Consider the following 24718-nt stretch of genomic DNA (forward strand, 5'->3'; position numbering starts at 1 on the left):
AAATGTGCTGATGTGTTGCCACCGTATTATAGAGTTCGGGAGGAAAAAAGGCATTGTTACCCTGAAAATATTACTATTACACCAATATCTACACAAGTTGATTTGCAAAGTTTACTTGATCACACAGCCAAAAGAATTATTTTGGCCGCCGAGAACTTCACAAATCTAGCTCATGTTCTTGAAATAATGACTCTAACATCGAAATGGGGTTGTGACGGTTCGTCAAATTAAAGTCAATACCGCCAGTTCGTACCTATCGAATTTGATGGTATATCTGATACAAATTTATTTATGGTATCTATGGTGCCTTTAGTGCTTAAAAGTATAGACCAAACAGACACGTTATGGAAGAACTCTAGACCTTCTTCCACAAAGTTTTGTCGGCCGATTCAATTTGAATATGCCAAGGAAACCGCAAACCATACTAAAGAAATTGTCGAAAGGATACAGGAAACCATAATCAACATATTGCCAACATTTGTGACTATAAAGTACAAGGTTATTGAAATACGTCAAAATCTTTTATTTACCATGATGGACACAAAAATAGCTCAAGCAGCAACTGGTTGTAAAGCATCATCTGTCTGTTACATATGTAATGCAAGCCCTAAAGAAATGAGCAACCTAGAATCCGTTGTCAAAAAATCATGCAATCAGGAAGCAGTTAAGTTGGGAATTTCTCCCTTACATGCTAGAATTAAAACAATGGAATTTATTTTACATTTTGGGTATAATTTAACTTTTAAAAGGTGGTCTACTAATGCGGAAACCAAGCCACTTAAAGAAGAAAACAAGAAACTTTAGAATTGGATGATGATGTTAAAAAATTACTTGTTGAATAAATAATTAATAATATATGATCATTTCTAAATATTTATTGGTTATGTTATATGGGAGGTGGGCGTAGTTGTGGACGGACTTGTTTCATTTTAAGAGAAATAATAATTTTTATTGGTTCAAAACCGTTTGACAATTTTTAACAGTCTAGCTGTGATAACAGCGAAAATATTGCAACTTTTGTGATTATATTGTATTGGAGATGGGCGTAATTGTGGGCGGATTTCCTTTATTTTTTCTGGACAAGCTTATATTTACAAAATATTACACTGTAGAAAATTTTGTTACTGTAGGATGATTTTTGATTTTTGTGTTATATGGGAGGTGGGCGTGGTTGTGGGCGGATTTTAACAAAATTTTTTTTTTCATCTAATTTGGCAATATGAGAGATGTGTGCCAAATTTCAAAGCCCTACCTCGATTCCTTCTATTTTTTGCCGCGGCTTGTATGAAGCGGCCCCACTGTGCGCCGTATAAAGTAACCCAGAATCTTTGCCAAAAAATTGTCGATCAATACGACGACACGTTCATGCCACATATCGTGACGTTCACCATGTTTGCTTATCTGATAGAAATTTATAATCAATAATCTTCTCTATACAGATTACCATGGATATAGATACGCCAGCCGCAAATACGTCAACCGCTCGCGCGGCCACGAATGTGCCACGCAACGGGCCTACCCCAGCGCCCCGGACGATAGTTGCAACCGCATCGGCCGCTGCACCGGCAACCGCACCAGCAACAACGCCGGCACCTGTACCGGCAACCGCGCCTGCAGCGGTCCTACCCTCCGCACCTCGTGGTGGCACGCGACCACCACCAAACCCATCACAGACTTCGGAGTCCCGTCGGATAAGGTGCCCCATCTGTCGACGCCCTCATCGCCTCCACCATTGTGGAATATTTAGGGGTATGCGGCCTTTGCAACGGCAGCAAGTTGCTCAGGCCCACGGGCATTGCATCAACTGCCTGTCGCACACTCATGCAACTACCGAGTGTGAGTCACGTGGGTTGTGCCAAATGTGCCACAGGCCGCACCACACGCTGCTACACCGCAGCTCGTCACGCGAGGTGAATCGGCCACCCATCCATGGCGGCCGCATACCCCGATTCCAACCCTCAGCTCGTGCCGCACCCCAGCGGAGCGGAACATCACTGCGGCGTTGTGGCAACGCCATAACGAAAGTGTATTTGGAGCAATTTCGCAATCGTTTATTACTTATTACTTATGCTAATTAACCTTTTTGATGTTAATGGAGTTGTCGTATAGCCATAACGGCAGTATACTTGGAACAATTTCACAATCGTATATTAAGGAGTAGAATCGATTTTTTAGTCCATACACATTTAACAATCGATATACAGTTGCGTAAAAATATGAACTTTATATATTTTTGCTATTTAGCCGTTTTGAAGTTATTGGAATTGTCGTAGAGTTGTCGTATATCCATAATGAACCATAACGGCAGTATACTTGGAACAATTTCACAAACCTTATATTAAGATGTTTTAATGTTATTGGAGTTGTCATTTGGAACAATTATAATTAGGTGTAAAATCGATTTTTGAGTAATTACAGATTCAGCAATCGATACCAAGTTGCGTAAAATTATCAACTTTACATATTTATGCTAATTAGCCGTTTTAATGTTATTGGAGTTGTCATTTGGAACCATTATAATTAGGTGTAAAATCGATTTTTGAGTAATTACAGATTTAGCAATCGATACCAAGTTGCGTAAAATTATCAACTTTACATATTTATGCTAATTAGCCGCTTTGATGTTATTGGAGTTGTCGTATAACCATAACGAGAGTGTATGCGGAACAATTTCACAATCTTAAATTCAGGTGTAAAATCGATTTTTTTGTACATACACATTAAGCAATCGATATCATGTTGGGCAAAAGTATGAATTTTACATATTTAAGCTAATTAGCCGTTTTGATGTTATTGGAAATGTCATAGAGTTGTCGTATAGCCATAATGACAGTGCAAATGCAAAAATTTGTTAAGGTGTAAAATCGATTTTTTAGTACATACACATTAAGCAATCGATATCATGTTGGGCAAAAATATGAAATTTACATATTTAAGCTAATTAGCCGTTTTGATGTTATTGGATTTGTCATAGAGTTGTACTGCCATAACGACAGGGAATTTGGAACAATTTCACAATCTTAAATTCAGGTGTAAAATCGATTTTTTAGTACATACACATTTAGCAATCGATATCAAGTTGGGTAAAAAATGAAATTTACATATTTAAGCTAATTAGCCGTTTTGATGTTATTGGAGTTGTCATAGAGTCGTCGTATAGCCATAATGACAGTTCATATGCAAAAATTTTACAATCTTTTGTTAACGTGTAAAATCAATTTTTTAGTAAATACACATTTAGCAACCGATATAAAGTTGCGTAAAAATATCAACTTTACATATTTATGCTAATTAGCCGTTTTGATGTTATTGGAGTTGTCATAGGGTTGTCGTATAGCCATAACGGCAGTGTACTTGGAACAATTTCACAATCTTATATTAAAGATTAGAATCGATTTTTTAGTGTAAAATCGGTTTTTTAGTACATACACATTTAGCAATCATTCTGAAGTTGCCTAAAAATATGAACTTTGCATAATTATGCTGATTGGCCGTTTTGATATTGTTGAAGCTGTCATAGCGTTGTCGTATAGCCGTAACGACAGTGCATTTGGAACAATTTCACAATCTTAAATTCAGGTGTAAAATCGATTTTTTAGTACATACACATTTAGCAATCGCTAAAAAGTTGGGTAAAAATATGAAATTTACATATTTGAGCTAACTAGCCGTTTTGATGTTATTGGAGTTGTCATAGAGTTGTCGCATAGTCATAATGACAGTGCAAATGCAAAAATTTTACAATCTTTTGTTAACGTGTGACATCAATTTTTTAGTACATATACATTTAGCAATCGAGATCAAGTTGCGCAAAAATATATGCTATACATATTTATGCTAATTGGCCGTGTAAAATCGATTTTTAAGTAAATACACTTTTATCAATCGAAATAAAGTTGCGTAAAAATATTGACTTTACATATTTATGCTAATTAGCCGTTTTGATGTTATTGGAGTTGTCACAGAAATGTATTGCCATAAAGATAGAGCATTTGGAACAATTTCACAATATATTAAGGTGTAGAATCGATTTTTTAGTACATTTACATTAAGCAATCGATTTCAATTTGCGTGAAAATATGAAATTAAGATTTTTATGATAACTGCCCGTTTTGATTTTATTGGAGTTGTTAGGGTTTTCGCATAGCCATAATGACAGTGCATATGCAAAAATTTTACAATCTTTTATTAAAGTGTAAAATCGATTTTTTAGTACATATACATTTAGAAATCGATATCCATTTGCGCAAAAGTATGAACTTTACATATTAGCCGTTTTGACGTTATTGGAGTTGTGATAGAGATGTATTGCCATAAAGATAGGACATTTGGAACAATTTCGCAATTTTATAATAAGGTGTATAATCGATTTTTAGTACATGTACATTAATCGTTCGACATCGAGCTGCGTAAAATTATGAACTTTACATATTTATACTAATTAACCGTTTTGAAGTTATTGGAGTTGTCATAGAGTTGTCGTAAATCCATAATGATAGTGTATTTGGAGCAATTTCGAAATCGTATATTATTTATTATTTATGCTAATTAGCTATTTTGTTGTTAATGGAGTTGTCGTTTAGCCATAACGATAGTGTATTTGGAACAATTTCACAACCATAATTAAAGGTGTAGACTCGATTTTTTAGTACATCCACATTAAGCAATCGATATCAAGTTGCGTAAGAATATGAAATTTACATATTACTAATTAGCCGTTTTAAAGTTATTGGAGTTGTTATAGAGTTGTCGTATAGTCATAACGGCAGTGTACTTGGAACAAATTCACAATCTTATATTAAGAAGTAGAATCGATTTTTAGTCCATACACATTTAGCAATCGATATAAAGTTGGGTAAAAATATGAACTTTACATTTTTATGCTAATTAGCCGATTTAAAGTTATTGAAGTTGTCATAGAGTTGTCGTATAGCTATAACAGCAATGTATATGGAACAATTTCACAGTCTTATATTAAGGAGTAAAATCGATTTTTGAGTACATATACATTAAGCAATCGATATAAAATTGCGTAAAAATATGAACTTTGAATTATTATTGAAGTTGTCATAGAGCTGTCGTATAGCCATAACGAACGTGTATTTGGAACAATTTCACAAACCTTATATTAAGATGAAGAATCCATTGTTTAGTGCATCCACATTAAGCAATCGATATCAAATTGCGTAAAAATATGAACTTTGAATTATTATTGAAGTTGTCATAGAGTTGTCGTATAGCCATAACGCCAGTGTACTTGGAACAATTTCACAATCTTATATTAAGGAGTAGAATCGATTTTTTAGTCCATATTGATTTAGCAGTAATATGAAGTTGAGTAAAAATATGAACTTTACGGAATTATGCTGATTGGCCGTTTTGATATTGTTGAAGCTGTCATAACGTTGTTGTATTACCGTAACGACAGTGCATTTGGAACAATTTCACAAGCTTATATTAAGGAATAAAATGATTTTTTAGACAATACACATTTAGCAATCGATATAAAGTTGCGTAAAAATATGAACTTGACATGTTAATGCTAATTAGCCGTTTTAAAGTTACTGAAGTTGTCAAAGAGTTGTCGTATATCCATAATAAACGTGCATTTGGAACAGTTTCACACACTTTATATTAAGATGTAGAATCGATTGTTTAGTACATGCACATTAAGAAATCAATATCAAGTTGCGTAAAAATATGAACTTTACATCTTTTTGCTAATTAGAAGTTTTGAAGTTATTGGAGTTGTTATAGAGTTGTCGTATAGCCATAACGGCAGTTTATTTGGAATAATTTCACAACCATAATTTAAGGTGTAGACTCGATTTTTAGTACATCCACATTAAGCAATCGATATGAGGTTGCGTAAAAATATGAGCTTTGCATATTTTTGCTAATTAGCCGTTTTGATGGTATTGGAGTTGTCATAGAGTTGTCGTATATCCATAACGAACGTGTATTTGGAACAATTTCACAAACCTTATATTAAGATGTAGAATCGATTTTTTGGTACATCCACATTAAGCAATCGATATCAAGTTGCGTAAGAATATGAAATTTACATATTACTAATTAGCCGTTTTAAAGTTATTGGAGTTGTTATAGAGTTGTCGTATAGTCATAACGGCAGTGTACTTGGAACAAATTCACAATCTTATATTAAGAAGTAGAATCGATTTTTAGTCCATACACATTTAGCAATCGATATAAAGTTGGGTAAAAATATGAACTTTACATTTTTATGCTAATTAGCCGATTTAAAGTTATTGAAATTGTCATAGAGTTGTCGTATAGCTATAACAGCAATGTATATGGAACAATTTCACAGTCTTATATTAAGGAGTAAAATCGATTTTTGAGTACATATACATTAAGCAATCGATATAAAATTGCGTAAAAATATGAACCTTGAATTATTATTGAAGTTGTCATAGAGCTGTCGTATAGCCATAACGGCGGTGCATTTGGAACAATTTCACAATCGTTTATTAAGGAGTAGAATCGATTTTTTAGAAAATACACATTTAGCAATCGATATAAAGTTGGGTAAAAATATGAACTTTACATGTTTATGCTATTTAGCCGTTTTAAAGTTATTGAAGTGGTCATAGAGTTGTCGTATAGCCATAACAGCAATATATATGGAACAATTTCACAATCTTATATTAAGGAGTAAAATCGATTTTTTAGAACATATACATTAAGCAATCGATATCAAATTGCGTAAAAATATGAACTTTGAACTATTATTAAAGTTGTTATAGAGTTGTCGTATATCCATAACGAACGTGTATTTGGAACAATTTCACAAACCTTATATTAAGATGAAGAATCCATTGTTTAGTGCATCCACATTAAGCAATCGATATCAAATTGCGTAAAAATATGAACTTTGAATTATTATTGAAGTTGTCATAGAGTTGTCGTATAGCCATAACGCCAGTGTACTTGGAACAATTTCACAATCTTATATTAAGGAGTAGAATCGATTTTTTAGTCCATACTGATTTAGCAGTAATATGAAGTTGAGTAAAAATATGAACTTTACGGAATTATGCTGATTGGCCGTTTTGATATTGTTGAAGCTGTCATAGCGTTGTCGTATTACCGTAACTACAGTGCATTTGGAACAATTTCACAAGCTTATATTAAGGAATAAAATGATTTTTTAGACAATACACATTTAGCAATCGATATAAAGTTGCGTAAAAATATGAACTTTACATGTTAATGCTAATTAGCCGTTTTAAAGTTACTGAAGTTGTCAAAGAGTTGTCGTATATCCATAATAAACGTGTATTTGGAACAGTTTCACAAACTTTATATTAAGATGTAGAATCGATTGTTTAGTACATCCACATTAAGAAATCAATATCAAGTTGCGTAAAAATATGAACTTTACATATTTTTGCTAATTAGAAGTTTTGAAGTTATTGGAGTTGTTATAGAGTTGTCGTATAGCCATAACGGCAGTTTATTTGGAATAATTTCACAACCATAATTTAAGGTGTAGACTCGATTTTTAGTACATCCACATTAAGCAATCGATATGAGGTTGCGTAAAAATATGAGCTTTGCATATTTTTGCTAATTAGCCGTTTTGATGGTATTGGAGTTGTCATAGAGTTGTCGTATATCCATAACGAACGTGTATTTGGAACAATTTCACAAACCTTATATTAAGATGTAGAATCGATTGTTTAGTAAATCCACATTAAGCAATCAATATCAAGTTGCGTAAAAATATGAACTTTACTAATTTTTGCTAATTAGAAGTTTTGAAGTTATTGGAGTTGTTATAGAGTTGTCGTATAGCCATAACGGCAGTGTACTTGGAACAATTTCACAATCTTATATTAAGGAGTAGAATCGATTTTTTAGTCCATACTGATTTAGCAGTAATATGAAGTTGAGTAAAAATATGAACTTTACGGAATTATGCTGATTGGCCGTTTTGATATTGTTGAAGCTGTCATAGCGTTGTCGTATTACCGTAACGACAGTGCATATGGAAAAATTTCACAATCTTATTTGAAGATGTAGAATCGATTTTTTAGTCCATTTACATTTAGCAATCGATATCAAGTTTCGTAAAAGTATGAACTCTACATAATAATGCTAATGAGCCGTTTTGAAGTTATTGGAATTGTCGTAGAGTTGTCGTATATCCACAACGACAGTGTATTTCGAACAATTTCGCAACCATAATTGAAGGTGTAGACTCGATTTTTTAGTGCATCCACACTAAGCGATCGATATCAAGTTGCGAAAAAATATGAACTTTACATGTTTATGCTAATTAGCCGTTTTAAAGTTATTGAAGTTGTCATAGAGTTGTCGTATATCCATAACCAACGTGTATTTGGAACAATTTCACAAACCTTATATTAAGATGTAGAATCGATTGTTTAGTACATCCATATTAAGATCGATATCAAGTTGCGTAAAATTATCAAATCCACATATTTTTGCTAATTATCCATTTTGAAGTTATTGAAGTTGTTATAGAGTTGTCGTATAGCCATAACGGCAGTGTACTTGGAACAATTTCACAATCTTATATTAAGGAGTAGAATCGATTTTTAAGTCTATACACATTCAGCAATCGATATCAGGTTTCGTAAAAATATGAACTTTACATATTTATGCTAATTAGCCGTTTTAAAGTTATTGGAGTTGTTAAAGAGTTGTCGTATAGCCTTAACGGCAGTGTATTTGGAACATACACATTTAGAAATCGATATCAAGTTGCGTAAAAATATGATTTTTATATATTTATGCTAATAAGCAATTTGAAGTTACTAGAGTAGTCGCATAGCCATAAGGACAGTGCATTTGGAGCAATTTCACAATATTTTATTAAGGTTTTTTAGTCCATACTTATTTAACAATCGATATGAAGTTGCGTAAAAATATGAACTTTACATAATTTTGCTGATTGGCCGTTTTGATATTGTTGAAGTTGTCATAGAGTTGTCGAATAGCCATATCGACAGTGTATTTGGAACAATTTCACAACCATAATTTAAGGTCGGAACACTTCTCCAACCTGCTGAAGGAGGAAACACTTCTCCAACCTGCTGAATGGCAGTGATAGCACAACACCGGGAGAAGGCGAACCCGATTCTCCAATCGATGACGATGGAGCAGACGTTCCATTGCCCGGCCATGACGAAGTTCGAATAGCAGTTGCCCGCCTGAAGAACAACAAAGCGGCAGGGGCCGACGGATTGCCCGCCGAGCTATTCAAACACGGCGGCGAAGAACTGATAAGGAGCATGCATCAGCTTCTTTGCAAAATATGGTCGGATGAGAGCATGCCCAACGATTGGAATTTAAGTGTGCTATGCCCAATCCATAAAAAAGGAGACCCCACAATCTGCGCCAACTACCGTGGGATTAGCCTCCTCAACATCGCATATAAGGTTCTGTCGAGCGTATTGTGTGAAAGATTAAAGCCCACTGTCAACAAGCTGATTGGACCTTATCAGTGTGGCTTCAGACCTGGTAAATCAACAACCGACCAGATATTCACCATGCGCCAAATCTTGGAAAAGACCCATGAAAGGAGAATCGACACTCACCACCTATTCGTCGATTTCAAAGCTGCTTTCGACAGCACGAAAAGGAGCTGCCTTTATGCCGCGATGTCTGAATTTGGTATCCCCGCAAAACTAATACGGCTGTGTAAACTGACGTTGAGCAACACGAAAAGCTCCGTCAGGATCGGGAAGGACCTCTCCGAGCCGTTCGATACCAAACGAGGTTTCAGACAAGGTGATTCCCTATCGTGCGACTTTTTCAATCTGCTGCTGGAGAAAATTATTAGAGCTGCAGAACTGAATCGAGCAGGTACAATCTTTTATAAGAGTGTACAGCTGCTGGCGTATGCCGATGATATTGATATCATCGGTCTCAACACCCGCGCCGTTAGTTCTGCTTTCTCCAGACTGAACAAGGAAGCAACGCAAATGGGTCTGGCAGTGAACGAGGGCAAGACGAAATATCTCCTGTCATCAAACAAACAGTCGTCGCACTCGCGACTTGGCACTCACGTCACTGTTGACAGTCATAACTTTGAAATTGTAGATAATTTCGTCTATTTAGGAACCAGCATTAACACCACCAACAATGTCAGCCGAGAAATCCAACGCAGGATTACTCTTGCCAACAGGTGCTACTTCGGACTGAGTAGGCAATTGAAAAGTAAAGTCCTCTCTCGACGAACAAAAACCAAACTCTATAAGTCGCTCATAATTCCCGTCCTGCTATATGGTGCAGAGGCTTGGACGATGACAACAACCGATGAGTCGACGTTGCGAGTTTTCGAGAGAAAAGTTCTGCGGAAGATTTATGGTCCTTTGCGCGTTGGCCACGGCGAATATCGCATTCGATGGAACGATGAGCTGTACGAGATATACGACGACATTGACATAGTTCAACGAATTAAAAGACAGCGGCTACGCTGGCTAGATCATGTTGTCCGGATGGATGAAAACACTCCAGCTCTGAAAGTATTCGACGCAGTACCCGCCGCGGGAAGCAGAGGAAGAGGAAGACCTCCACTCCGGTGGAAGGACCAAGTGGAGAAGGACCTGGCCTCGCTTGGAATATCCAATTGGCGCCACGTAGCGAAGAGAAGAAACGATTGGCGCGCTGTTGTTGACTCGGCTATAATCGCGTAAGCGGTGTCTACGCCAGTGAAGAAGAAGAATTTAAGGTGTAGTCTCGATTTTTTAGTACGTCCACATTAAGCAATCGATATCAAGTTGCGCAAAAATATGAACTTTACATATTTATGCTAATAAGCCGTTTTGAAGTTATTGGAGTTGTCATAGCGTTGTTGTAAAGCCATAACGATAGTGTATTTGGAACAATATCGTAATCTTATATTATGGTGTAGAATCGATTTTTTAGGGCATCCACACTAAGCAATCGATATCAAGTTGCGTAAAAATATGAACTTTACATATTTATGCTAATTAGCCGTTTTGATGTTATTGGAGTTGTTATAGAGTTTTCGTGTAGCAATAACGGCAGTGTATTTGGAACTATTTCACAATCTTATATTAAGGAGTAAAATCGATTTTTTGGTACACACACACTTAGCAATCGATATCAGGTTGCATGAAAATATGAACTTTATATATTTATGCTAATTGGCCGTTTTGATGTTGTTGAAGTTGTCATAGAGTTGTCGTATAGCCGTAACGACAGTGCATATGGAAAAATTTCACAATCTTATTTGAAGATGTAGAATCGATTTTTTAGTCCATTTACATTTAGCAATCGATATCAAGTTTCGTAAAAGTATGAACTTTTCATATTTATGCTAATTAGCCGTTTTGAAGTTATTGGAGTTGTTATAGAGTTGTCGTATAGCCATTACGACAGTGTATTTGAAGCAATTTTACAATCTTATATTAAGGTGTACTATCGATTTTTTAGTACATTTACATTAGGCAATCAATACCAAGTTGCATAAAAAATTTAACTTTACATACTTATGCTAATTAGCCGTTTTGGAGTTATTGGAGTTGTCATAGAGTTGTTGTATAGCCATGTCGATAGTGTATTTGGAAAAATTTCGCAATCTTATGTTAAGGAGTAGAATCGATTATTAGTCCGTACACATTTAGCAATCGATATCAAGTTTCGTAAAATAATGAACTTTACATATTTACGCTAATTAGCCGTTTTTAAGTTATTGGAGTTGTTATAGAGTTGTCGTATAGCCGTAACGACAGTGCATTTGGAACAATTTCACAATCTTAAATGAAGTAGTAGAATCGATTTTTTAGTTCATACACTTTTAGCAATCGATATCAACTTTCGTAAAAATATGAACTTAACAAGTTTATGCTAACTAGCCGTTTTTATGTTGTTGAAGTTGTCATAGAGTTGTCGTATAGCCGTAACGACAGTGCATATGGAACAATTTCACAATCTTATTTGAAGATGTAGAATCGATTTTTTAGTCCATTTACAATTAGCAATCGATATCAAGTTTCGTAAAAATATGAACTTTACAAGTTTATGCTAACTAGCCGTTTTGATGTTGTTGAAGTTGTCATAGAGTTGTCGTATAGCCGTAACGACAGTGCATTTGGAACAATTTCACAAACATAAATTAAGGTGTAGAATCGATTTTTTAGTACATCCACATTAAGCCATCGATATCAAGTTGCGCAAAAATATGAACTTTACATATTTATGCTGATTGGCCGTTTTGATGTTATCGAAGTTTTCATAGAGTTGTCGTAAAGCCACAACAATATTGTATATATTTGGACCGATTTCACAAGCTTATATTAAGAAGTAGAATCGATTTTTTAGTCCATGCAACTTCTTAATATAAGCTTGAGAAATTGTTTCAAATACACTATTGTTATGGCTTTACGACAACTCTGTGACAACTCCAAACACTTCAAAATGGCTAATTAGCATAAATATGAAAAGTTCATACTTTTACGCAACGTGATATCGATTGCTAAATGTGTATGGACTAAAAAATCGATTCCACTTCTTCAAATAAGATTGTGAAATTGTTTCAAATGCACTGTCGTTACGGCTATACGACAACTCTATGACAACTTTAACAACATCAAAATGGATAATCAGCATAAATATGTAAAGTTCATATTTTTACGCAACTTTATATTGATTGCTTAGTGTGGATGTACTAAAAAATCAATTCTACACCTTAATATAAGATTGCGATATTGTTCCAAATACACTGTCGTTATGACTTTACGACAACACTATGACAAATCCAACAACTTCAAAACGATTTATTAGCATAAATATGTAAAGTTCATATTTTTACGCAACTTGATATTGATTGCTAAATGTGTATGGATTAAAAAATCGATTATACTTCTTAATATGAGTTTGTGAAATTGGTCCAAATACACTAACGTTGTGGCTTTACGACAACTCTATGAAAACTTCGATAACATCAAAAAGGCTAAATAGCACAAATATGTAAAGTTCATATTTTTACGCAACTTGATATCGATTGTTAAATGTGTATTTACTAAAAAATTGATTCTTCACCTTAATACAAGATTGGTGAAATTGTTCCAAATACATTGCCGTTATCGCTATACGAGAACTCTATTACAACTCCATTAACCTTAAAACGGCTAATTAGCATAAACATGTAAAGTTCATATTTTTACGCAACTTGATATCGATCGCTAAATGTGTATGGACTAAAAAATCGATTCTACTCCCTAAAATAAGATTGTGAAATTGTTCCAAGTACATTGCCGTTAGAGCTATACGACAACTCTATAACAACTCCAATAACCTTAAAACGGCTAATTAGCATAAATATGTAAAGTTCCTATTTTTACGCAACTTGATATCGATTGCTAAATGTGTATGTATTAAAAAATCGAATTTACACCTTAACAAAGTTGTAAAATTTTTGCATATGCACTCTCATTATGACTATGCAAGAACTCTATGACAACTCCAATAACATCAAAACGGCTAATTAACATAAATATGTAAAGCTGATATTTTTGCGCAACTTTATATCGATTGCTAAATGTGTATTTACTAAAAAATCGATTTGGCACCTTAATAAAAGATTGTGAAATTGTTCCAAATACCCTGTCGTTATGGCAGTACAACTCTATGACAAATCCAATAACGTCAAAACGGCTAATTAGCTTAAATATGTAATTTTCATATTTTTATCCAACATGATATCGATTGCTAGATGTGTATGTACTAAACCATCGATTTTACACCTGAATTTAAGATTGTGAAATTGTTCCGAATACACTGTCATTATGGCTATACGACAACTCCAATAACATCAAAACGGCTAATTAGCATAAACATGTAAAGTTTATATTTTTACGCAACTTGATATCGATTCCTAAATGTGTATGTACTAAAAAATCAATTTTACACATTAACAAACGATTGTAAAATTTTGCATATGCACTGTCATTATGGCTATGCAACAACTCTATGACAACTCCAATAACATCAAAACACTAATTAGCATAAATATGTAAAGTTCATATTTCGACGCAACTTGATGTCGATTGCTAAATGCTTATGTACTAAAAAATCGATTTTACACCTTAACAAAAATTTTTAAAATTTTTGCATTTGCGCTGTCAATATGGCTATGCGTCAACTCTATGACAACTCCAATAACATCAAAACGGCTAATTAGCTTAAATATGAAAATTTCATATTTTTACGCAACTTGATATCGATTGCTAAATGTGTATGCACTAAAAAATTGATTTTACACCTGAAATAAAGATTGTGAAAATGTTCCGAATGCAGTGTCATTATGGCTATACGACGACTCCAATAACATCAAAACGGCTAATTAGCTTAAAAATGTAATGTTGATATTTTGACGCAACTTGGTATCGATTGCTAAATGTAATTGTTAAACGTACTCTGTCATTATGGCTATACGACAACTCCAGGACAACTCCAATAACATCAAGACACCTAATTATCATAAATATGCAAAGTTCGTATTTGTACGCCACTTGATATCGATTGCTAAATCTTTAATTACTCGAAAATCGATTTTACACCTAATTGTAAGATTGTGAAATTGTTCCAAATGACAACTCCAATAACATCAAAACGGCTAATTAGCATAAATATGTAAAGTTTATATTTTTACGCAACTTGATGTCGATTGCTAAATGTGTATGTACTAAAAAATCGATTTTACACCTTAACAAAAATTTGTAAAACTTTTGCATTTGCACTGTTATTATGGCTATTCGACAACTCTATGACAACTCCAATAACATCAAAACGGCTAATTAGCTTAAATATGAAAATTTCATATTTTTACGCAACTTGATATCGATTGCTAAATGTGTATGCACTAAAAAATCGATTCTACACCTGAATTTAAGATTGTGAAATTGTTCCGAATACACTGTCATTATGGCTATACGACAACTCCAATAACTTCAAGACGGCTAATTAGCAAAAATGTATAAAGTTCATACTTTTACGCAACTGTATATCGATTGCTAAATGTGTATGGACTAAAAAATCGATTCTACTCCTTAATATACGATTGTGAAATTGTTCCAAGTATACTGCCGTTATGGCTATACGACAACTCCATTAACATCAAAAAGGTTAATTAGCATAAATAATAAATAATATACGCAATATATCGATTGCTAAATGTGTATTTACTAAAAAATCGATTTACACCTTAATATAAGATTGTGAAATTGTTCCACAGCTCGTTATGGCAATACAACCCTACGACAATTCCAATAACTTCAAAACGGTTAATTAGCATAAATATGTAAAGTTCATATTTTTACGCAACATGATATCGATTGCTTAATGTGGATGAACTAAACAATCGATTCTACATCTTAATATAAAATTGTGAAATTGTTCGAAATGCCCTATCTTTATGGCAATACAACTCTATGACAACTCCAATAACATCAAAACGGCTAATTAGCATAAATATGTAAATTTCATATTTATACGCAACTCGATATCGATTGCTAAATGTGTATGTACTAAAAAATCGATTCTACACCTTAATATAAGATTGTGAAATTGTTCCAAATGCCATATCGTTATGGCAATACAACTCTATGACAACTCCAATAACATCAAAACGGCTAATTATCATAAATATGTAAAGTTCATATTTTTACGCAACTTGATATCGATTGCTTAATGTATATGTACTAAAAAATCGATTCTACACCTTAATATAAGATTGTGAAATTGTTCCAAATGCCCTATCGTATTGCAATACAACTCTATGACAACTCCAATAATATCAAAACGGGTAATTAGCATAAATATGTAAAGTTCACATTTTTACGCAACTTGATATCGATTACTTAATGTATATGTACTAAAAAATCGATTCTACACCTTAATATAAGATTGTGAAATTGTTCCAAATGCCCTATCGTTATGGCAATACAACTCTATGACAACTCCAATAACATCAAAACGGCTAATTAGCATAAATATGTAAAGTTGATATTTCTACGCAATTTTATATCGATTGCTAAATGTGTATTTACTAAAAACTTGATTTTACACCTTAATATAAGGTTGTGAAATTGTTCCAAATGCCCCGTCGTTATGGCAATACAACTCTATGACAACTCCAATAACATCAAATCGGCTAATTACCATAAATATGCAAAGCTGATATTTTTAGGCAACTTGATATCGATTGCTTAATGTATATGTACTAAAAAATCGATTCTACACCTTAATATAAGATTGTGAAATTGTTCCAAATACCCCGTCGTTATGGCAGTACAACTCTATGACAACTCCAATAACATCAAAACGGCTAATTACCATAAATATGTAAAGTTGATATTTTTGCGCAACTTTATCTCGATTGCTAAATTTATATGTACTAAAAAATCGATTCTACACCTTAATATAAGATTGTGAAATTGTTCCAAATGCCATTACGTTATGGCAATAAAACTCTATGACAACTCCAATAACATCAAAACGGCTAACTATCATAAATATGTAAAGTTGCTATTTTTAGGCAATTTTATATTGATTGCTAAATGTGTATTTACTAAAAAATCGATTCTACACCTTAATATAAGATTGTGAAATTGTTCCAAATGCCCTATCGTTATGGCAATACAACTCTATGACAACTCCAATAACATCAAATCGGCTTATAACCATAAATATGCAAAGCTGATATTTTTAGGCAACTTGATATCGATTGCTTAATGTATATGTACTAAAAAATCGATTCTGCACCTTAATATAAGATTGTGAAATTGTTCCAAATGCCCCATCGTTATGGCAATACAACTCTATGACAACTCCAATAACATCAAAACGGCTAATTACCATAAATATGTAAAGTTGATATTTTTACGCAACTTTATATCGATTGCTAAATGTATATGTACTAAAAAATCGATTCTACACCTTAATATAAGATTGTGAAATTGTTCCAAATGCCCTATCGTTATGGCAATACAACTCTATGACAACTCCAATAACATCAAAACGGCTAATTACCATAAATATGTAAAGTTGATATTTTTAGGCAACTTGATATCGATTGCTTAATGTATATGTACTAAAAAATCGATTCTGCACGTCGTTATGGCAGTACAACTCTATGACAATTCCAATAACATCAAAACGGCTAATTAGCATAAATATGTAAATTTGATATTTTTACGCAACTTTATATCGATTGCTAAATGTATATGTACTAAAAAATCGATTCTACACCTTAATAAAAGATTGTGAAATTGTTCCAAATACCCCGTCGTTATGGCAGTACAACTCTATGACAACTCCAATAACATCAAAACGGCTAATTAGCATAAATATGTAAAGTTGATATTTTTGCGCAACTTTATATCGATTGCTAAATGTGTATTTACTAAAAAATCGATTTTACACCTTAATAAAAGATTGTGAAATTGTTCCAAATGCCATATCGTTATGGCAATACAACTCTATGACAACTCCAATAACATCAAAACGGCTAATTATCATAAATATGTAAAGTTCATATTTTTACGCAACTTGATATCGATTGCTTAATGTATATGTACTAAAAAATCGATTCTACACCTTAATATAAGATTGTGAAATTGTTCCAAATGCCCTATCGTTATGGCAATACAACTCTATGACAACTCCAATGATATCAAAACGGCTAATTAGCATAAATATGTAAAGTTGATATTTCTACGCAATTTTATATCGATTGCTAAATGTGTATTTACTAAAAAATCGATTTTACACCTTAATAAAAGATTGTGAAATTGTTCCAAATACCCCGTCGTTATGGCAGTACAACTCTATGACAACTCCAATAACATCAAAACGGCTAATTAGCATAAATATGTAAAGTTGATATTTTTACGCAACTTGATATCGATTGCTAAATGTGTATGTACTAAAAAATCGATTTTACACCTTAATATAAGATTGTGAAATTGTTCCAAATGCCCTATCGTTATGGCAATACAACTCTATGACAACTCCAATAACATCAAAACGGCTAATTAGCATAAATATGTAAAGTTCATATTTTTACGCAACTTGATATCGATTGCTAAATGTGTATGTACTAAAAAATCGATTTTACACCTTAATATAAGATTGTGAAATTGTTCCAAATGCCCTATCGTTATGGCAATACAACTCTATGACAACTCCAATAACATCAAAACGGCTAATTAGCATAAATATGTAAAGTTGATATTTTTACGCAACTTTATATCGATTGCTAAATGTGTATTTACTAAAAAATCGATTTTACACCTTAATAAAAGATTGTGAAATTGTTCCAAATACCCCGTCGTTATGGCAGTACAACTCTATGACAACTCCAATAACATCAAAACGGCTAATTAGCATAAATATGTAAAGTTGATATTTTTACGCAACTTTATATCGATTGCTAAATGTGTATTTACTAAAAAATCGATTATACACCTTAATAAAAGATTGTGAAATTGTTCCAAATGCTCTGTCGTTATGGCAATAGAACACTATGACAACTCCAATAACATCAAAACGGCTAATTAGCATAAATATGTAAAGTTGATATTTTTACGCAACTTTATGTCGATTGCTAAATGTGTATTTGCTAAAAAATCGATTTTACACCTTAATAAAAGATTATGAAATTGTTCCAAATGCTCTGTCGTTATGGCAATAGAACACTATGACAACTCCAATAACATCAAAACGGCTAATTAGCATAAATATGTAAAGTTGATATTTTTACGCAACTTGATATCGATTGCTAAATGTGTATGTACTAAAAAATCGATTTTACACCTTAATAAAAGATTGTGAAATTGTTCCAAATACCCCGTCGTTATGGCAGTACAACTCTATGACAACTCCAATAACATCAAAACGGCTAATTAGCATAAATATGTAAAGTTGATATTTTTACGCAACTTTATATCGATTGCTAAATGTGTATTTACTAAAAAATCGATTTTACACCTTAATAAAAGATTGTGAAATTGTTCCAAATACCCCGTCGTTATGGCAGTACAACTCTATGACAACTCCAATAACATCAAAACGGCTAATTATCATAAATATGTAAAGTTGATATTTTTACGCAACTTTATATCGATTGCTAAATGTGCATTTACTAAAAAATCGATTTTACACCTTAATAAAAGATTGTGAAATTGTTCCAAATGCCTTGTCGTTATGGCAATACAACTCTATGTCAACTCCAATAACAATAAACCGGCTAATTAGCATAAATATGTAAAGTCGATATTTTTACGCAACTTTATATCGATTGCTAATTGTATATGTTTTAAAAAATCGATTTTACACCTTAATAAAAGATTGTGAAATTGTTCCAAATACCCCGTCGTTATGGCAGTACAACTCTATGACAACTCCAATAACATCAAAACGGCTAATTAGCATAAATATGTAAAGTTGATATTTTTACGCAACTTGATATCGATTGCTAATTGTATATGTTTTAAAAAATCGATTTTACACTTTAAAAAAAGATTGTGGAGTTTTTGCATATGCACTGTCGATATGGCTATACGACAACTCTATGACAACTCCAATAACATCAAAACGGCTAATTATCATAAATATGTAAAGTTTACATTTTTACTCAACTTGATATCGATTGCTAAATGTGTATGTACTAAAAAATCGATTCTACACCTTAATATAAGATTGTGAAATTGTTCCAAATGCCCTATCGTTATGGCAATACAACTCTATGACAACTCCAATAACATCAAAACGGCTAATTAGCATAAATATGTAAAGTTGATATTTTTACGCAATTTTATATCGATTGCTAAATGTGTATTTACTAAAAAATCGATTTTACACCTTAATAAAAGATTGTGAAATTGTTCCAAATGCCATGTGGTTATGGCAATACAACTCTATGACAACTCTAATAACATCAAAACGGCTAATTAGCATAAATATGTAAAGTTGATATTTTTACGCAACTTGATATCGATTGCTAAATGTGTATTTACTAAAAAATCGATTTTACACCTTAATAAAAGATTGTGAAATTGTTCCAAATACCCCGTCGTTATGGCAGTACAACTCTATGACAACTCCAATAACATCAAAACGGCTAATTAGCATAAATATGTAAAGTTGATATTTTTACGCAACTTTATGTCGATTGCTAAATGTGTATTTACTAAAAAATCGATTTTACACCTTAATAAAAGATTGTGAAATTGTTCCAAATGCCCTGTCGTTATGGCAATACAACTCTATGACAACTCCAATAACATCAAAACGGCTAATTAGCATAAATTTGTAAAGTTGATATTTTTACGCAACTTGATGTCGATTGCTAAATGTGTATGTACTAAAAAATCGATTTTACACTTTAAAAAAAGATTGTGGAATTTTTGCATATGCACCGTCGTTATGGCAATAGAACACTATGACAACTCCAATAACATCAAAACGGGTAATTAGCATAAATATGTAAAGTTGAGATTTTTACGCATTTTTATACCGATTGGTTAATGTGTATGTACTAAAAAATCGATTTTACACCTTAATATAAGATTGTGAAATTTTTGCATATGCACTGTCGTTATGGCTATACGATAGCTCCATGACATCTCCAATAACATCAAAAAGTCTAAATATCCTAAATATGTAAAGTTCATATTTTTACGCAACTTGATATCGATTGCTTAATGTATATGTACTAAAAAATCGATTCTACACCTTAATATAAGATTGTGAAATTGTTCCAAATGCCCTATCGTTATGGCAATACAACTCTATGACAACTCCAATAACATCAAAACGGCTAATTACCATAAATATGTAAAGTTGATATTTCTACGCAATTTTATATCGATTGCTAAATGTGTATTTACTAAAAAATCGATTTTACACCTTAATAAAAGATTGTGAAATTGTTACAAATGCCCCGTCGTTATGGCAATACAACTCTATGACAACTCCAATAACATCAAAACGGCTAATTAGCATAAATATGTAAAGTTGATATTTTTACGCAACTTTATATCGATTGCTAAATGTGTATTTACTAAAAAATCGATTTTACACCTTAATAAAAGATTGTGAAATTGTTCCAAATGCCCTGTCGTTATGGCAATACAACTCTATGACAACTCCAATAACATCAAAACGGCTAATTAGCATAAATATGTAAAGTTGATATTTTTACGCAACTTGATATCGATTGCTAAATGTGTATGTACTAAAAAATCGATTTTACACCTTAATAAAAGATTGTGAAATTGTTCCAAATACCCCGTCGTTATGGCAGTACAACTCTATGACAACTCCAATAACATCAAAACGGCTAATTAGCATAAATATGTAAAGTTGATATTTTTACGCAACTTTATATCGATTGCTAAATGTGTATTTACTAAAAAATCGATTTTACACCTTAATAAAAGATTGTGAAATTGTTCCAAATACCCCGTCGTTATGGCAGTACAACTCTATGACAACTCCAATAACATCAAAACGGCTAATTGGCATAAATATGTAAAGTTGATATTTTTACGCAACTTTATGTCGATTGCTAAATGTGTATTTACTAAAAAATCGATTTTACACCTTAATAAAAGATTATGAAATTGTTCCAAATGCTCTGTCGTTATGGCAATAGAACACTATGACAACTCCAATAACATCAAAACGGCTAATTAGCATAAATATGTAAAGTTGATATTTTTACGCAATTTTATATCGATTGCTAAATGTGTATTTACTAAAAAATCGATTTTACACCTTAATAAAAGATTGTGAAATTGTTCCAAATGCCCTATCGTTATGGCAATACAACTCTATGACAACTCCAATAACATCAAAACGGCTAATTAGCATAAGTTTGTAAAGTTGATACTTTTACGCAACTTTATATCGATTGCTAAATGTATATGTTCTAAAAAATCGATTCTACACCTTAATATAAAATTGTGAAATTGTTCCAAATGTCCTATCGTTATGGCAATAGAACACTATGACAACTCCAATAACATCAAAACGGCTAAATGGCATTAAAATGTAAAGTTAATATTTTTACGCAACTTTATATCGATTGCTAAATGTGTGTTTACAAAAAAATCGATTTTACACCTTAATAAAAGATTGTGAAATTGTTCCAAATGCCCCATCGTTATGGCAATACAACTCTATGACAACTCCAATAACATAAAAACGGCTAATTACCATAAATATGTAAAGTTGATATTTCTACGCAACTTTATACCGATTGCTAAATGTGTATGTACTAAAAAATCGATTTTACACTTTAAAAAAAGATTGTGAAATTGTTCCAAATGCCCTATCGTTATGGCAATACAACTCTATGACAACTCCAATAACATCAAAACGGCTAATTAGCATAAATATGTAAATTTGATATTTTTACGCAATTTTATATCGATTGCTAAATGTGTATGTACTAAAAAATCGATTTTACACCTTAATAAAAGATTGTGAAATTGTTCCAAATTCCCCGTCGTTATGGCAATACAACTCTATGACAACTCCAATAACATCAAAACGGCTAATTAGCATAAATATGTAAAGTTGAAATTTTTACGCACCTTTATATCGATTGCTAAATGTGTATTTACTAAAAAATCGATTTTACACCTTAATAAAAGATTGTGAAATTGTTCCAAATACCCCGTCGTTATGGCAGTACAACTCTATGACAACTCCAATAACATCAAAACGGCTAATTAGCATAAATATGTAAAGTTGATATTTTTACGCAACTTGATATCGATTGCTAAATGTGTATTTACTAAAAAATCGATTTTACACCTTAATAAAAGATTGTGAAATTGTTCCAAATACCCCGTCGTTATGGCAGTACAACTCTATGACAACTCCAATAACATCAAAACGGCTAATTAGCATAAATATGTAAAGTTGATATTTTTACGCAACTTGATATCGATTGCTAAATGTGTATTTACTAAAAAATCGATTTTACACCTTAATAAAAGATTATGAAATTGTTCCAAATGCTCTGTCGTTATGGCAATAGAACACTATGACAACTCCAATAACATCAAAACGGCTAATTGGCATAAATATGTAAAGTTGATATTTTTACGCAATTTTATATCGATTGCTAAATGTGTATTTACTAAAAAATCGATTTTACACCTTAATAAAAGATTGTGAAATTGTTCCAAATACCCCGTCGTTATGGCAGTACAACTCTATGACAACTCCAATAACATCAAAACGGCTAATTAGCATAAATATGTAAAGTTGATATTTTTACGCAACTTTATGTCGATTGCTAAATGTGTATTTGCTAAAAAATCGATTTTACACCTTAATAAAAGATTATGAAATTGTTCCAAATACCCTGTCGTTATGGCAGTACAACTCTATGACAACTCCAATAACATCAAAACGGCTAATTAGCATAAATATGTAAAGTTGATATTTTTACGCAACTTGATATCGATTGCTAAATGTGTATTTACTAAAAAATCGATTTTACACCTTAATAAAAGATTGTGAAATTGTTCCAAATACCCCGTCGTTATGGCAATACAACTCTATGACAACTCTAATAACATCAAAACGGCTAATTAGCATAAATATGTAAAGTTGATATTTTTACGCAACTTTATATCGATTGCTAAATGTGTATTTACTAAAAAATCGATTTTACACCTTAATAAAAGATTGTGAAATTGTTCCAAATACCCCGTCGTTATGGCAGTACAACTCTATGACAACTCCAATAACATCAAAACGGCTAATTAGCATAAATATGTAAAGTTGATATTTTTACGCAACTTTATGTCGATTGCTAAATGTGTATTTACTAAAAAATCGATTTTACACCTTAATAAAAGATTGTGAAATTGTTCCAAATACCCCGTCGTTATGGCAGTACAACTCTATGACAACTCCAATAACATCAAAACGGCTAATTAGAATAAATATGTAAAATTGATATTTTTACGCAACTTGACATCGATTGCTAAATGTGTGTTTACTAAAAAATCGATTCTACACCTTAATAAAAGATTGTGAAATTGTTCCAAATACCCCGTCGTTATGGCAATAGAACACTATGACAACTCCAATAACATCAAAACGGCTAATTAGCATAAATATGTAAAGTTGTTATTTTTACGCAACTTTATGTCGATTGCTAAATGTGTATTTGCTAAAAAATCGATTTTACACCTTAATAAAAGATTGTGAAATTGTTCCAAATACCCCGTCGTTATGGCAGTACAACTCTATGACAACTCCAATAACATCAAAACGGCTAATTAGCATAAATATGTAAAGTTGATATTTTTACGCAACTTGATATCGATTGCTAAATGTGTATTTACTAAAAAATCGATTTTACACCTTAATAAAAGATTGTGAAATTGTTCCAAATGCCAGTACGTTATGGCAGTACAACTCTATCACAACTCCAATAACATCAAAACGGCTAATTAGCATAAATATGTAAAGTTTATATTTTTACGCAACTTGACATCGATTGCTAAATGTGTATTTACTAAAAAATCGATTTTACACCTTAATAAAATATTGTGAAATTGTTCCAAATGCCCTGTCGTTATGGCAATACAACTCTATGACAACTCCAATAACATCAAAACGGCTAATTAGCATAAATATGTAAAATTGATATTTTTACGCAACTTTATGTCGA

At 32.4% G+C, this 24718-nt stretch overlaps 1 protein-coding gene across 1 annotated transcript; it reads left to right on the plus strand.

Annotated features, from left to right (window-relative positions):
• Positions 1–1445: 1445 nt before the first annotated feature.
• On the plus strand, positions 1446–2078 carry LOC125776146 (cyclin-dependent kinase inhibitor 1C-like). The gene is made up of 2 exons (XM_049447028.1): positions 1446–1696; positions 1898–2078. Exons 1-2 carry the CDS (start codon positions 1446–1448, stop codon positions 2076–2078), a joined length of 432 nt encoding a protein of 143 aa, XP_049302985.1.
• Positions 2079–24718: the final 22640 nt, after the last annotated feature.

Source organism: Bactrocera dorsalis, chromosome 2, assembly GCF_023373825.1.
Source record: "Bactrocera dorsalis isolate Fly_Bdor chromosome 2, ASM2337382v1, whole genome shotgun sequence".
Taxonomy (NCBI): Eukaryota; Metazoa; Arthropoda; class Insecta; order Diptera; family Tephritidae; genus Bactrocera; species Bactrocera dorsalis.